At 53.0% G+C, this 15131-nt stretch overlaps 1 protein-coding gene across 1 annotated transcript in view; it reads right to left on the bottom strand.

Annotated features, from left to right (window-relative positions):
• CNGB1 (cyclic nucleotide gated channel subunit beta 1) overlaps positions 1 to 15131 on the bottom strand; it is a 95784-nt gene that overhangs the window by 69634 nt on the left and 11019 nt on the right. Inside the window, exons 3-13 of the mRNA XM_010365505.2 lie at positions 13776 to 13942; positions 11135 to 11192; positions 10776 to 10848; positions 9653 to 9743; positions 9521 to 9551; positions 9247 to 9292; positions 7531 to 7606; positions 7181 to 7229; positions 6617 to 6779; positions 5126 to 5201; positions 4012 to 4048 (exon numbers count right to left, since the gene is read on the bottom strand). Of these exons, the coding sequence (XP_010363807.2) occupies positions 4012 to 4048; positions 5126 to 5201; positions 6617 to 6779; positions 7181 to 7229; positions 7531 to 7606; positions 9247 to 9292; positions 9521 to 9551; positions 9653 to 9743; positions 10776 to 10848; positions 11135 to 11192; positions 13776 to 13934 (859 nt within the window). The 5' untranslated portion in view covers positions 13935 to 13942. The remainder of the gene's footprint in view (positions 1 to 4011; positions 4049 to 5125; positions 5202 to 6616; positions 6780 to 7180; positions 7230 to 7530; positions 7607 to 9246; positions 9293 to 9520; positions 9552 to 9652; positions 9744 to 10775; positions 10849 to 11134; positions 11193 to 13775; positions 13943 to 15131) is intronic.

The raw sequence follows: 15131 nt of genomic DNA, 5'->3' as shown, positions 1-15131 counted from the left end.
AAGGAGCGCCTGCTTCCAGGATCAGCAGGCAGGAACCTGGGCACATGAATTCTAGGCTAAGGCACCCACCTGGACCCCTGGGTCTCTGTCAAAGCCTGAGCCCTAACTCCAAACCACCACCCTTTCTGGCAGGCCTGGGTCATGATACCTCCTTCCTCTGCCTCTCCCTGGCCCAGGCTCACATCTCCTCCCACCTGGCCCCAAAGTACTAACCTCTCACTGGGTGTTTCTCAAAGTATGGTCCCAGCCTCTCCCGTTCATCAGAATCATCTGAGAAAGCAGGTACTTCTCAATAAAGCAGATTCTTCCATAACCATTGCTTGGTCGTGAAAGAGGAGAGGAGGGGGAGGAGAGGGGAGGAGAGGGGAGGAGAGGGGAGGAGAGGGGAGGGAGGGGAGGGAGGGGAGGGAGGGGAGGGGAGGGGAGGAGGGGAGAGGAGGAGAGGGGAGGGAAAAAAACAGAACCAGATTCCCAGCTCCCAGTACTCTTGAATCACAAAGTCTGGGGTAGGACGTTCTTCATAGTTGGCCCCAGGTGCTTTGGAAGGGTCTCTGCTTTGATTGCTCTCCCTGTCTCCAATGCTTGTTCAGCCTCAGAGTAATCTTTCTGAAGTCACTCCCCTGCTCAATCACCTTCAATGACTCCCCATTGCCTACAGCCTAGTCTCCTAGAGTGAGGCCCCAACTTCTTTAGTTTTATCTTCTGCGTTAAGGATGCTAGGCTCCACATTAGCTGAAGTCCCACCACTCTCCTGTATACTACTGGGAGTATATTTCCTCTACTGGGATTTCCTCTACTGGGATTGCCCCACCTCATCACCAGTTTGAGACCTCAGGGATCTGGAATCCAAAGGCCTGCCCAGCCAGGGTGATGATGTATACAAATGAAGGGGCAGGTGCCACCTGCCTTCAGGTGCCAGCAGCTGCCCAGACTGTCCTCACAAGCACAGTATGGGCCCATTACAGCCAGGTCTACCCAGTTTTCGAGAGAAGCCGGATTTTTTCATGTAAAGCTACCTGATTTTTAAATGTCGGCAATCAATTCTAATTTTTAAAATCACTCCATGGCCCTAACAAAGACACATGTGGGCCAGCTGGGAGCCAGGATCCCCGGCTCAGGAGCCCTGGCTAATTCCTCCCCTCCTGCAACCCAATACCCCAAGCCCAGGGCTATTCAGTCCACCCACTTTTAAAATCTAAACCCTTCTTTTAGCTTTATCCTCAGCAATAATATCATGCAATCACAGGTTTGATGTGCTCATTTACGCTCTTTTAATGTTAATGAAAATGTTTGTTGCTGCTCGCTGGCGTCCCCAAGCCTTGGAAGGAGAGAGTGTGGCCAGGCCTAGGGAGAAACCTCTTCTGGGAAAAACTGTATCTTGTCGAGGTGCTGACTGTGCCAGGTACCACACTGGGAGCTGTGCATGCATCCTCTTAAAGAGATGCTCAATACTGAGTCCTCCCTCCATGGGGCTTTTTAATTTATTAATTAAAAAAAGGTTTTTTAGAGACAGGGTCTCACTGTGTTGCCCACGGTGGTCTCGAACTTCTGGGCTCAAGCAATCCTCCTGCCTCAGCCTCCCAAAGTGCTGGGATTACAGGCATGAGCCACCACGCCCAGCTATGGGGCTTTTCCACAGCCCTCTGGGGGTAAGTCCTGCTGTCTAGCCTAAATCTTGCAGGCTGCCCATGGCTGGCCTTCCCCTTGTTCTGGTCTGGGAGGCTCTGGGGCTGGTGCAGGTGATGCTGGTTCCCCTTGTCCTGCCTGGGAGTGTGTGGACAGGGAGGCGTTCGCTGTTCAAATAGGGTGGGGAGTCAGTGGCCACCTCCCCCCGGAAGGTCTTCTCTTCAGGGCATCCTTCTTTCCTTCCATCCGTGTGTCCATCTGAGCTCTCCCAGACTCCCTTCTCCCTTATTTCAGAGACCTCCAGCTCCCATCACCCCTGAAACAAAGGAGAAGACAGGGTGGGTGGCTGGGTGGACAGGCGGAAGTAATGAGTGAGTGAGTGAGTGGATGAGTGAATGAATGGGGAGGGCAGGGGACACATAACTCCCAGCCCCTGAGAGTCTCCCCATGACATGGGACGTGAGTGGAATAGTGTCTCCCAAAAAGATAATTCCAAGTCCTAACCCCATTACCTGTGAATGTGACCTTATTTGGAAATAGCTTCTTTGCAGGAGTGATTAAGTTAAGGATCTCAAAGTGAGATCATCCCGGATTTAGGGTGGGCCCTAAATCCAATGACTGATGTCCTTTTAAAAGAACGGAGAGGGAGGCTTGACACACACAGACACGGAGGTAAAGGTGTGTAGAGACGGAGGCGGGAACTGGAGAACAGCCAGAAGCCAAGGTTCGCCAAGGACCACGAGTGGCCAGCAGGAGCAAGGAGAGTGGCACGGGCATGTCTCGCTCAGAGGCCCAGGAGGAGCCGACCCTGCCAAAGCCTTGACCCTGGACTTCTGGCTGCTGAATGGTGGGAGAATCAGTGTCTGTTGTTCTAAGCCGCCCAGTGTGTACACATCTGTTACGGCAGCCCTAGAAAAGGAAACCAAACCAGCTCCCCACCCTGTCCCCATGAGCCTGCCCACATGGCCACCCAGCGTCCACCCATAACTCACATGCTCCAGACATTACAGGGAGGCCCTGGCCACAGCTGGCAGAGAATCCTGCCTCCTTCCAGAGGGGAAGAGAAGAGGGTTCTGGTGCTCCATCCTCAGATGCAGACCCTCTGGAGGCTCTCTGCCCCCAAGGAAATGTTTTTAGTTCCTTTAAGCGGAGGCTGCCAGGCCAGGTGGACTTGATTTGCTCTGTGACCTTGGGCAGGTGCTTTTGGTTCTCTGAGCTCCGCCCCCTGCCTGCCCCAACAGCCATGAGGGTCTCTGCTCTGTTACCCCAGATTGGCCATGAGCTTTCATGAGAGACTGCATATGCTCTGCTTTGAGACAGGCCAGCTCTTCTCATGTCATCGCCATGATTACCATCAACCCTAACGCCCCCCATGCCTCTCCATCAGACCTGAGCTCCACAGTGCACTGGCCAGTGTGTGCTTCAGGCCACAGCGGCCACCCCCAGCTTCAGGGCACTCATGGAGACCACCATCGGCCTAGTGGGGCTGGGGCTGGACACAGCCTTGCAGACACAGGGCAGAGCTCAGAGCCCTGGCACACCCTGAGGCCTGTGGTTGGAGGGCTTGTGTCCAGGATGGAACAGGGGACGCCACCACCCACAGCCCCTGAGCTCTGCTCACAACTAGAACCCATCACAGGCCTGGCACATAGTAGGCTATCCTTAACTATGTACTGAATGAATGAATGGATGGATGGATGGATGAATCCCTGTTTACCACATGCCTCTCTGGAGGCCATGAAGTGAAGAAAGAACAGATCCTGCCTCCAGCCCCTTCCTGGTCTCAGCCCTCTGTCCCCGATTCCTGGCTCAGGACTGGTCTCAGCCCTCTGTCCCCGATTCCTGGCTCGGGACTGGTCTCAGTCCTCTGTCCCCGATTCCTGGCTCAGGGCTGGGATAAAGGGCATCACATGCCTCCCCAACCCAGCCGCAGGTGACAGGGAGCCCTCCAGCTCAAGGGAGCTGGAGGCTGTGAGGCCTGATTCCTCCAGTGAGACCCCACCCCTCTCCATTCGGTTTGGCCAAACCCATTTGCCCAACTGCCAGGGGATGGGGAAGCTCTCTGGACATTACCAGCAGGAAGGAGAGCTCATCTGACTTAGCCCCGGGACTGTTTGCTCCGGAGAGAAGCTGGACACCAGGCTCCTGGGGCCTCCAGCCACCATCTGGCTCTGGGCCAGGCTCTGGCTACCTGGCCAGGCTGAACAGAGGTAGGGCCTGCAGAGCACAGGGCTCTCTCAGCTCCAGCTCAGGAGACCCTAACTGCCCCCTGTGTGAGTCCAGGTCTGGCCAGGCACAGCCCCCTTGCCCACATATAGTCAGACCCAAGGACACCAAGCAACCCTTCCTAATATGCACATGGGGATCCAGTAATGTGTCACTTACTGGTCTGCACATCACATATCCCAGGGGAGTCAGGCTCCTGCATGGAGAGAGAAAAAAGGGAAAATCCTGCCATGGCCTCTTCACCAGCCTCCCCGTTTCAGCCACCCCTTCAAGGTGACCTTGACCCACCTCTGCAAGCCTTAGTTGTACCATGGGATGGAGAAGAGAGTCCCACTGTGCCCAAGGCCAATGAAGGATTTGAGGTGGGGGGAGGGGGCTTTGAGAGCTCGAGCCTTGGCTCAAGTGAAGCAAGATGGGGGCGACCCCAGACAGCCACAGCAGCGGCACCTGCTCAGAAGAGCCAGGCTGAGTCCCTGAGTAACACAAAGACCCAGGACCTGGCCAGGCCTTCCTGTCTCTGGGGCCTAGACAGCTTTGTTTACAGAACTCTTTACCTCCATTCTCACAGCCCTGGGTATGAAAATGCAGGTAAAGAGTTCTGTAAACAACTGACCATTGGTCAGCTGGGACAACTGAGGTTCTGAGAAGGCCAGGGCGGAAGCCACACAGCCAGGAGAGAGATTAGGCTTCCCACCTCCCAGTTCCAGGTGCTTCTATAAAGACGTTCAATTGCACCCAAGAAAAAAGGGCCAGGTTCCTGGTTCATGAGGAAGGAGAGGAACCGGTGACAGGGCGCATGAGTGCTCTCTCTGACCACTCATGTTGGAGCCCTAGGCTATCAGGAATGCACATAGGGTCTGCCAGCTCCTGTGAGCCTTACTTCTTCCCAGAATCTGGGTATCCCTGGACCTTTGCAAATGCTTGGAGGCCACCTCCACTGGGAAGCCTTCCTTGATGCTCCCAGGAGGCTCCACTTCTGTGCCCCATGTCCCCTCTGCTCCCCCATGGAAGGACCTCCCCCACTGACTGTGAACTCCTGGCAGGAGGGGCTGGGCCACCACGTCTCAGCCCTGTGGCCATTGTGCCTCAGAGTGGGTGGAATGAACGTGGGCCATGCAGACAGGAAGGCTGGGGGAGCTGGGCTTCTACTACAGGGTCCCTTTTTCCTGCTGTGCCTTCACACCCCAGGGACACAGGCCAACCATCCTGCTCCTTACCCGAGTTCCCAAGACCCCTCCCACCAAGGCCCCCACTTCATGCGCCCAGCACTGACCTGTTCCCCTATCTTGCCATGTAGCACTGGCTGCGGCAAAGCCATCTCCAGCCTGTGCAGGACCCACGCCACCAGCCTGCGGGTGGGAGAGAGTGTGCTGTGTCCAGGTGGGAAGGGTTGTGGGGAAACTGAGGCCAAAGTCAGCTCATTCCCAAGGCAGAAAACAAACCTGCCAAAAGGCAGAGCCTGCCAGGATCCAGAGCCCAGGTTTCCTAGCCTGAAAACCATTTCCCCCCCCTCCACCCTCCCTAAGTGAGCTTCTGGTTCAGGCCCCACTAGGTAGCTCAGGCTCCCCCAACCCTCCCACCCATCCCTGGAAGGGAGTGCATTTTGGGCATCTCACACATGGAAAGTGGCAACACCTGTCCTAATTTCCTTCCCTCCTTCCTTCCTTCCTTCCTTTCTTTCTTTTTTTCTTCCTTCTTTCTTTCTTGACTTGGTGGCCCAGGCTGGTGTGATCATAGCTCACTCCTGTCTCAGCCTCCTGAGCAGCTGGGACTACAGGCACATGCCATCATGCCCAGCTGTTTTTTTGTTTTGTTTTGTTTTGTTTTTTTAATTTTTTGTAGAGATGGAGTCTTGCTATGTTGCCCAGGCTGGTCTCAAACTCCTGCTGCCACAGCTTCCCAAAGTACTCGGATTACAGGCGTGAGCCACTGCACCCAGCCTGTATCCCATTTTAAATACATGTATCCTCTGGCCCAGAAACTCCATTTCCACTGATTTATCCTCCAGATTTACTTGTGCATGAACTCAATGACGCATGCACGGGCTATTGATTGTGGCAAAAGGTGAAAACAAATGTAAATGTCCACTGAGTGGTTAAATAAAAACTGGTGCATCCATTTAATGCAGCTGTCAAAGAAAGAATGCAGTAAGACCTGTGTGGATAAAACCGCCTCTAAGACACATTTTTCAGGTTAAGAAAAAAAAAAGAAGCAAGCCAAACGGGGTGACTCATGCCTGTAATCTCAGCACTTTGGGAGGCCGAGGTGGTCAGACTGCTTGAAGTCAAGAGTTCTAGACCAGCCTGGGCAACACAGTGAAACCCCATCTCTACTAAAAATACAAAAGTTAGCCAGCATGGTGGCCTGCACCTGTAATCCCAGCTACTCAGGAGGCTGAGGCAGGAGAATTGCTTGAACCTGGGAGGCAGAAGTTGCAGTGAGCCGAGATTATGCCACTGCATTCCAGCCTGGGAGACAGAGCAAGACTCAGTCTCAAAAAAAAAGTAAAGTGCAGAAGAGTATGTATAGTTTGCTCCTGTCAGGTGTGTGTTGAAGGAAAAAAAAAAAAAGTACCCAAAGCTTGAAAGCTTGGACATGCATAGAAATGTGGGAAAGGGCACGAAGCTGATGTGGCTGCCTTGGGAAGGGGTCAGCACACATCCAGTTGAATTTTCTTCCAGGTTTCCTGGAGGTTGGGTGTTGGGCAGGGACAAGGTACTCATCCTGCTCCCTGGTGGGAGGCGCTGCATTGAGGGTGGCTCACCTGGCAGGGTCCCTGGGTGGTGGCAGGGAGGAGCTAGGCTGGGGCTCTGGAGCTGGCACCTCCTTGGGTTCCTCCTTGGGCTGCAGGGGGACAGGCGTGGGCAGGGGGGCGCTCTCGCGGGGCTGCAGCTTGGGCTCTGTTTCCTGGGGGCGTCCTGGAGGCACTAAGCAGCAGGGAAAGCAGGAGCTAGAGACTTCCTCCAACCCCTCAAGGGCACAGGGGCCAGATTCAAGGCACTAACAGGACTGAATGGGGAGCCCTTTGGGACCACTTCACCCATTCCTATTCTCAAACAGACCAGACAGACAAGGGAACTGAGGCCCAGGGAGGGGAAGGGACTTATCCAAGACCCACACATCTCTTCCAGGACTCTGGCTTCCCAGTCTGGACTGGGGAGGGGATTCTGATGTCCCCCACAACAGCCTGCTCCTGGCAAGCCCTGAACCCTGTCCTAGTCTGGGTGGGGGCTAAGGGCCTCCGGGGGATTCTCCAGGGCCCAGTTGACCCCTGAGCCCAGCCCGTGACCATCCCAGGCAGCCCCCTCCCGAGCTCCCCTCCCTGTACCTGGGTCTGAGGCAGCACCTGTAGCAACTGCAGACTCATCTCTCCAGACCTGGGTGACAAACAGGGCACGAGGTCATGGGCCACAGCAAGCTCTGTGCACTTCCCCAACCCCACTACCAGCTGTGCACTGGCCCAAGGCTGGTGAGTTGGGGGGGTTAGGGGGGTCTCTCCTCCTGAATCCCCGCCACCTCTCGCAGTCACTCCTCCCCATCAAGGACTCTCCAAGGGGGGCATCGCCCTCTCCTGAGTTCCAGGGGGGTGGGGACAGCCTGCTGGAGGAGACAGGCCCTCCTGGGGCCCCAGAAACCCCCCATATACTCAACTCCCTGCCCCTCCCTTCCTTGGCTCACCTCAGAGGATTTGGGGGGCTGAGGAAGCACTCTCTCCAGATTCTGCTCCAGCCACAGGAGCAGCCGTGACCCGGGCCTGTGGAGGGGCCAGTGGTCAGCAGAGCACCCTGAGGGAACGGGTCAGTGCACTACCGAACAGCCCACCGCGGGGCCAGGCCCCAACCAGCCCTTCTGTGGCCTCCACCGCTGCTCTGCGTAGTGGGGGCCTTGTCCTGGAAACTCTCAAAGGGCCCCAAGGGGGTGGGGAAATCCTGCCAGACTCCAATTCTGAGCCAGGGCTGGACCAGGCTCTGGAACCATAGCCGTGGCCTCCTGGGGCATCAGGAGAGAGGCAAGAGCCGCTTGAGGACCTGAGTGCAGCTCTGGGGGCTCCCTGTGCTAGAACAGACAGGGCTGGCTGGCTGCATGGGAGTGTGACCCGTGCCATCACACAAGGCCTTAGACTTAGAAGGACCTGGTTTTGGTTTCATACTCTGCTGTCACAGTCTGAAAACACTAAAAAAAAAATTTTAAGGGGCCTGCATTTGCATTTGTCTGGGGCCCCACAAATTAATTATGTGGCTGGTCCTAATTTCAAGGGTTGGATCCCAAATCCATCTGGCCTCTGGGAAGCCCCACTCTCTTCAGAGAAGCACCATGTTCCCAGGACAACCGGTTCCCCCAAGTATGGCCCAAAAGAAGGCTGGTGAGTCCTCTAGGTACCCTCACCCTAAATTGCTTTCATGGTCTCAGGAATCAGCAGCATACGTCTCAGAAAGAAATAGAGGACCAAAACACACAGAGAGCAAGCTGCAGCAAGGAATGAATGAATGAATGAATGAATGAATGAAGTGTGTGATTATATATACATGTGTTCATTCATTTGTCCCATGTGTGCTGAGTCCTCACTCTGGCAGGTGCTGTGCTGGGCACCAAGGGTTCAGTAGTGACCAGGACAAAAGCCCCTGCCCTCAAGGAGCCAGCAGTCTAATGAATGAATGAGTGAACGAATGAATGAATGGGGTGAATGGGGTGAATGGAGATGAATGCATGTCTCTGGATTTCCAGCAGATATTACAAACTGGGAGCTTCAAGCTTACTTTGGAAGTCTACAGTGTCCTGAAAACTTCTTGACTAAAATTTGAGAGTTTTACATAAAAAGCTAGATTTCTAGCTTCTCTTGAAAGCCTGGAAGACCTGGCCACACAGGGCCTAAACGCCTGCAAGGAAGAGGCAGTTGAAACTCAGCAGGGCCCCTTCTCGGAGCTCCCTGGCTCCCCTCTTTGCCAGAGTCCCCCCGCTAGCCTGCCACCCTTACTGATGGGGCAGCCACCCCTCCCTGAGTCAGCTCTGAGAAGTCGGACACTGAGGCCAGCCTGGGCACCCTGATGTCCCCCACAGTGAGCCAGGCCCTGCTTCCAGGCTCCACACGGAGCCTACTTACATGAAGCCCACCTGTGAAGAGCTCATCCCTGCCCCTCCCTATTCTCAGAGGGTAGCCCTGCCCAGGGACCTCTCAGTCATCCCTGGGTGCACCCAGGGACCTTCTGCCACAAACTATGAGCAGCACACAGTCCACTGTCCCCATTCTATGGCTGGAAACAGGCCCAGAGGAGACGGGAGGCACGTCCAAGGTCATACCCTGAGGTGGTAACAGACCCTGCTCCTGAACCCAAGGCCCTGTTCCTCCCACCACATACATACAGATGACAGTAACACTCAGGGATAGGGACTCACCTCATGTATTGGGCCTTGAGGGCCTCATTGGGTTCATCTGTGCACCCTGCAGGGTTAGAAAACACAGAAAGGCAGTCAGCAGCAGACCTGCCCCAACCCCCGGGCAGCCTGGAGTGGGCACTGAAAGCCCAACTCAATCCCAGGTTCGAACTCAGGGTGGATCAGATGAGAAGATCTGGCCTGGGCAGAGGCTCCCAAGGGGCAGGGTCCATCCCAGCAACCCCTCAGCCCCTCAGCCCCGCCGCTGAAAAGCCATCCTGCCCCTTGGTCTTACCTGTGTCCCCAGTGCTGCCGTGCCCCAGGATCTGCCAGGGATAGACAGATAGACATGGGCAGGGAGCCCAAGGGCAGCCCCCCCACAGCCCCTCTCCGACCCAGCCCCTTTAGCCTCCAGCCCCAGTAGTACCTGAGCTGGGTCCTCCGTGACGCTATGGACAGGCTGTGGGATCACCTTCTCCACGCCCTTCATGAGCCAGGTCAGCACCCTGCGGCTGGGACTGTGATGGACAGAGACACCAGCCTGCCGTCAACTTCCCCTAGCTCGATGAGGCCCTCGAGGCCCGACACTAGGTGAGTCCCCATCCCTGAGTGTCACTGTCATCTGTATGTGTGTGGTGTGGTTATTGGAAAGCACCTGCATGTACCACTGGCCCAAGGCAAGCCCAGTGTCCGAAAGAACTTGGCTGGAATCCTAAACCACTGTCTCCCCACTGTGAGACTTCAGACCCATCTCCTCCCCTAGAAACTCCATGTGCTTCTCTGGAAAATGGGGGATGCTGTTGCTTCATGAGGCCAGGCAGACTGGGTGCCATTCGGAGTCACCCCCATGGATGCTTAGGACAGAGCAGCTGACTTTCCTCTCCTCCTGCCTCCCACTGTCCTGCTCTGAGCACACATCATGCTCCCGAAGGACCAAGGTTTGCTGCTGGTGTAATGCTGTGGCAGAGGCTGAGCAGCCTAAGTGTGAAGGTCACAGCCTCCCTGCCTGAGGCCAGCCCGGCCCCAGCCATGCTCAGGCCCCAAGCACCATGGTCTGAAATGTCTGAACCAACTGGGAGATTCCATCCAAAAGCCTGGATTTCTGGCTTCTCTGGGAAAAGCAGAAGTTCTGACCCCATTGGACCTGCATCTCACCCGAGCACTGAGAAACGTCCGGCCCCCTGTACAGGGGCGCTCACTATGCAGCTCTGACCCACTGTTTCTTTTGGTCACATTGCCCTGCCCTCAAGGAGCCAGCAGTCTAATGAATGAATGAGTGAAGGAATGAATGAATGGGGTGAATGGAGATGAATGCATGACTCTGGATTTCCAGCAGAAATTACAAACTGGGAGCTTCAGGCTTACTTTGGGAGAGCCCACCCTCCACCTGAAGCTCACTTCAGCCAATTCCCAGGATGTCCCAGGGCTTTCCCCAGAATGACAGCAGAGCTGAGGGCAGTACTCATCCACCCCCCATCCCTAGGGCTCCCTAGCTGGGAGGGGAGTCGGGGGCAGGTTGGCCCTGAAGATAGGGGAGGGTGGTAGAGTACCTGTTCATTTCAGAACTCTCAGCGCCCTGGGCCTGGAGGGATATGGCGGAAGTAAGGGCAGCCTCCTTGGTCTCTGGAAAAGAATCTCTCATCCTTCAGATCTAGGGCCTCAGAGAGCCCCATTTCTACCCTGCTTGGGGAGATCAAGCCAGGGAAGCAGAGAGAGCCCCCAAGGGGTCAGAAAGCCAGGCTCCAGCTCAGCTCAACTGAAGTCTCCAGGAGCCCACCCTTAGCTTCTCTGAGCCTCAGTTTCCTCATCTGCGAAATGGGTCTGCCAACCTCGTGGGCTCTGTGAGGCTCCAAGGGGAGAATGCCGGCCCCCCTGCCCTGCCAGCCTGGGCTTCCGCACTCTCACTCACCCTGAGGACTTGGGTCCGCCACAGCCACTTCCTCCTCCTTGAATGACTCTTCGGGGGGCTAGAGGGTTCGAACACGACCAGGTAAGCCCTAGGTGAGACCAGTCTGGTTTGGACAGGGGCAGCCCCTGATTCTCCCTCAAGGGATCCCTGCCCCACAAAAGACCCGAACAACTCTTTCCTCAGCATCGTCTCTATAAATCCTGGTGGCCTTACCTTCCACCTGGTCCACCTGGGATACTCCCTTCCTCCTAGCCCCAGGGACCCCTCATCTGGGGCTGGGGGCCCTCACAGCCCCCAAGGTCCAAGGTGGCCTCCCAGCCTCCCAGGCCTACAATATCCCCAGGAGGCAGCCCCACTTCAGTGGCCTGAGAGGGGAGAGGACCATTTAGAGACAGTTATGAAGTCTTGAGGCAGGCTGAGGGGAAGAGGGAGATGGGAGGAGCCCACGCCCCTTATCCCCCACCAGGGCGCTCCCTCTCCTTCTGGCCCAAACTTTCCATTCCTCCCTAGTAGCCAGGTGGAGTTTGGCCTCTGCTATCTGCCTTTCACCTGCCTCTGCAGCCACACTTCCTGCTACGACATGCACATATGTGTATGTACAAACAAACATACATGCACACACATACACAGACACACAAATGTATGCATACTCACTCATTCACATACATACATGAACAGACATACAATATGAGCGTATGTACACATACATATGCATACATACAGTGATACATAAATACCAACATGCACATATACACACATGTGCAGACACAAAAATAAGTGCATGTGCATACATGTACAGGCAAAAACATACGTATATATACATGTGTATGTACATGTGCATACATGCCCCAACACACATATATGTGCATACAGTCATATGCAAACGTGCATATACACACATGCATGCATACAGATACACACATGCATATGCCTGCTGGTGTAGAGACACACAACATGCACATATGCATAGGTACATTGTATATGATTACAAGTGCAGAAATATGTGTATACACACATATGCTCAGTCACACACTTGCATATTTGCAAATACACACAAGCATGTGCATATGGATATGCACATACACATAGATTTCTGCATCTAAACATACATGAACATCCATGCACAGACACAAAATGTGTATATACACATGTGGAGACAGGCAAATATGTGTATATACACATACACATGACACAGTCACAGACACACAAACATGCATACACATAGAAATACATGAGTACACTCACATACTCAGAAATATGTAGACACATACACATACACACTAGCATGTCACACAAGCACATGGAACCACAGACATACTAATACAAGTGCACATAAACATATGTGCAAACACATACACATGCATTCATGTACATATATGTTCACATACATTGTCATGCACACCCAATTTGCAAATACATATGTGCAGACACAGACATGCCAAGAGCATATATGACATATATGTGTATATACATGCAACATATACACATGCATACACACACGCTATACCTGTTTCCTAAACACACCCTGCCCTTCTCTAGTAACAGCCTTTCCTCTGCCAGGAATGCCCAGCATCTCCATCTCACTGGGTTAAAATTCTGCTCCATCCTCTGCGTCTAAAAAGCTTTCCCCCATCAGCCGCCAATCTCCAAAGTGAAGATGACTCTCCCTCTTCTGAGCTCCCACAGTTTGGTCTGACACACTTATCTGGCTCCCCAAGAAGGGGAGAGCTGAGGCCAATGTTGGGGCTCACCACGTTCCCTCCTCCCCACCTGTATCTGTTGGCAGAATGAACTGGCTGGGCTCTTGTCTGCTGACCCCCCGGGGCAATGCCTATTCATCTTTATGCTTTCAGCACTGAGCACAGGGCCTGGCATCAATTAGAAGCTCAATCAAATCTGTCGAATTGAGCTGCTGAATTAGTTGTCATCCACCTCCTGAATGGATGGGTTGCAGAGGAAAAGTTCTGGAGAAATACTCCACAGTGTGGTCCATGGATCCATGCCAGTCTGCAAATTGTCAATGGTCCATGATGATTAAGCAGTTTGCACCAGAATGTTTATCAATGCACTGCTTCCTTCATTGAGAAAGTCTTGGTACAAAATAAATAGCAACTAAACTAATCAGTGTACTTAGCTACAGAGTAGATTTACATTCTGGTACAAACTGCTTAATCATCGTGGACTAGTAATAAACAGTTCATGGACTGGCTCCTGTGAGTAGCTCTGTTCTGAACTCTAGAGGTTAGCAATATACGGCCTGTGGGCCAAATCTAGGCTATTGCTTGTTTTTATAAATAAAATTGTATTGGAACCCAGCTATGCTCATTCATTCATGCACTACCTATAACTGTTTTCATACTATAATAGCAGAATTGAGTAATTAACAGAGATAGCATCACCCACAAAGCCTAAAATATTTACTATCTAGCCTTTTACAGAAAATGCTAGCCTTGGGCCAGCCCTATCCACTGTCTGAACCTGAGTTTTCTCATTTGAACAAGTGTGGGACCCTGTGACCCCCACTTGTCCTTCTGATGCTAACCTTTTCTGCTGTAGAAGGTCCCTGGAGAGCAGGTGGCCCAAACTGGGAAGACCCTGAGCAGCGAGGCCGGCCTGCCCCTCCTCCCCCTCCACCTCTCACCATGGACTCGGACTCTGTCTCAGCCTCCTCGGGGTTTGGCTCTGGTTCCACCTCCGCCTCCAGCTCTGGCTCTGGTTCCACTTTCTCTTCCTCCTGCATCTTGGTCTTCCGAGGGGTTCCTGGGGGCTGAGGCAGCACCCTCTGGACCCAGCCCAACATCCTGACACCTGTAGGAGACAGTGTCCTTAGCCCTCCCTGGAGCACTCACAGTTGCTCCTGCCACTTATGGACCACTCTTGTGAGTTGTACATTTCCTTTTCCTTTATCAACTTTAAAAATATTTCAGCTGCGTGCAGTGGCTCACACCTGTAATCCCAGCAATTTGGGAGGCTGAGGTGTACCGATTGCTTAAACCCAGGAATTTGAGATCAGCCTGGGCAAGATAGCGAGACCCTCGTCTCTACAAAATATTTTTTAAATTAGCCAGGTGTAGTGGCTCACTCCTGTAGTCCCAGCTACTCAGGAGGCTGAGGTGGGAGGATCATTTGAGCCTAGGAGGTCGAGGCAGCAGTGAGTCATAATGCACCACTGTACTCCAGCCTGCGCAACAGAGTGAGACCCTGTCTCAAAAAATATAAAATATATATACACACATATATATTTGATATACATATACACATATATATTACATATATACACAGATATATGTGTGCATATATATTTCTGCAATTTTGTCTCTAGGTATTTACCTTATAGAATTACTCAAGGCCATAAATATATGTGTACAAAGAAGCTGGTTGTTATAGCAAAAATGAAAAACACCCAAATATTCATCAAGAGGAGACTGGTTATTGAAAAGTACTTACATGTACCTAAATGTTCATCTCTAAGAGAGGCATGTATTAAATAAGTTACACTATATCCGATAATGGACTATTACGGGGGCATTAAAAAGAAAGAAGCAGTCTAACCGAGCTAGCAAGAAGATGTGCCTGCTCTGAAGTCAAGTCATGAGCAGATCACTTAATGTCTCTGTGCCTCAGTTTGCTTGTCGGTAAAATAGGGATATTAATAGTACCTACCTCATGGGTTAATTGTGAGGATAAAATGAATTGATAAGTGTAACATACTTAGGCCAAGCGCAGTGGCTTTCACCTATAATCCCAGCACTTTGGGAGGCCGAGGTGGGCGGATCACTTGTGGCCAGGAGTTCCAGACCAGCTTAGCCAACATGGGGAAGCCCCATGTCTACTAGAAATACAAAAATTAGTTGGGCCTTGTGGCGGGCACCTGTAATCCCAGCTACTCAGTAGGCGGAGGCACAAGAATCGCTTGAACCCAGGAGGTGGAGGTTGCAGTGAGTCAAGATAGTGCCACTGTACTCCAGCCCGGGTGACAGAGTGAGATCCTGTCTCA

This window comes from Rhinopithecus roxellana, chromosome 20, assembly GCF_007565055.1.
Source record: "Rhinopithecus roxellana isolate Shanxi Qingling chromosome 20, ASM756505v1, whole genome shotgun sequence".
Taxonomy (NCBI): Eukaryota; Metazoa; Chordata; class Mammalia; order Primates; family Cercopithecidae; genus Rhinopithecus; species Rhinopithecus roxellana.
This window is presented reverse-complemented; position numbering and strand designations above follow the sequence as displayed.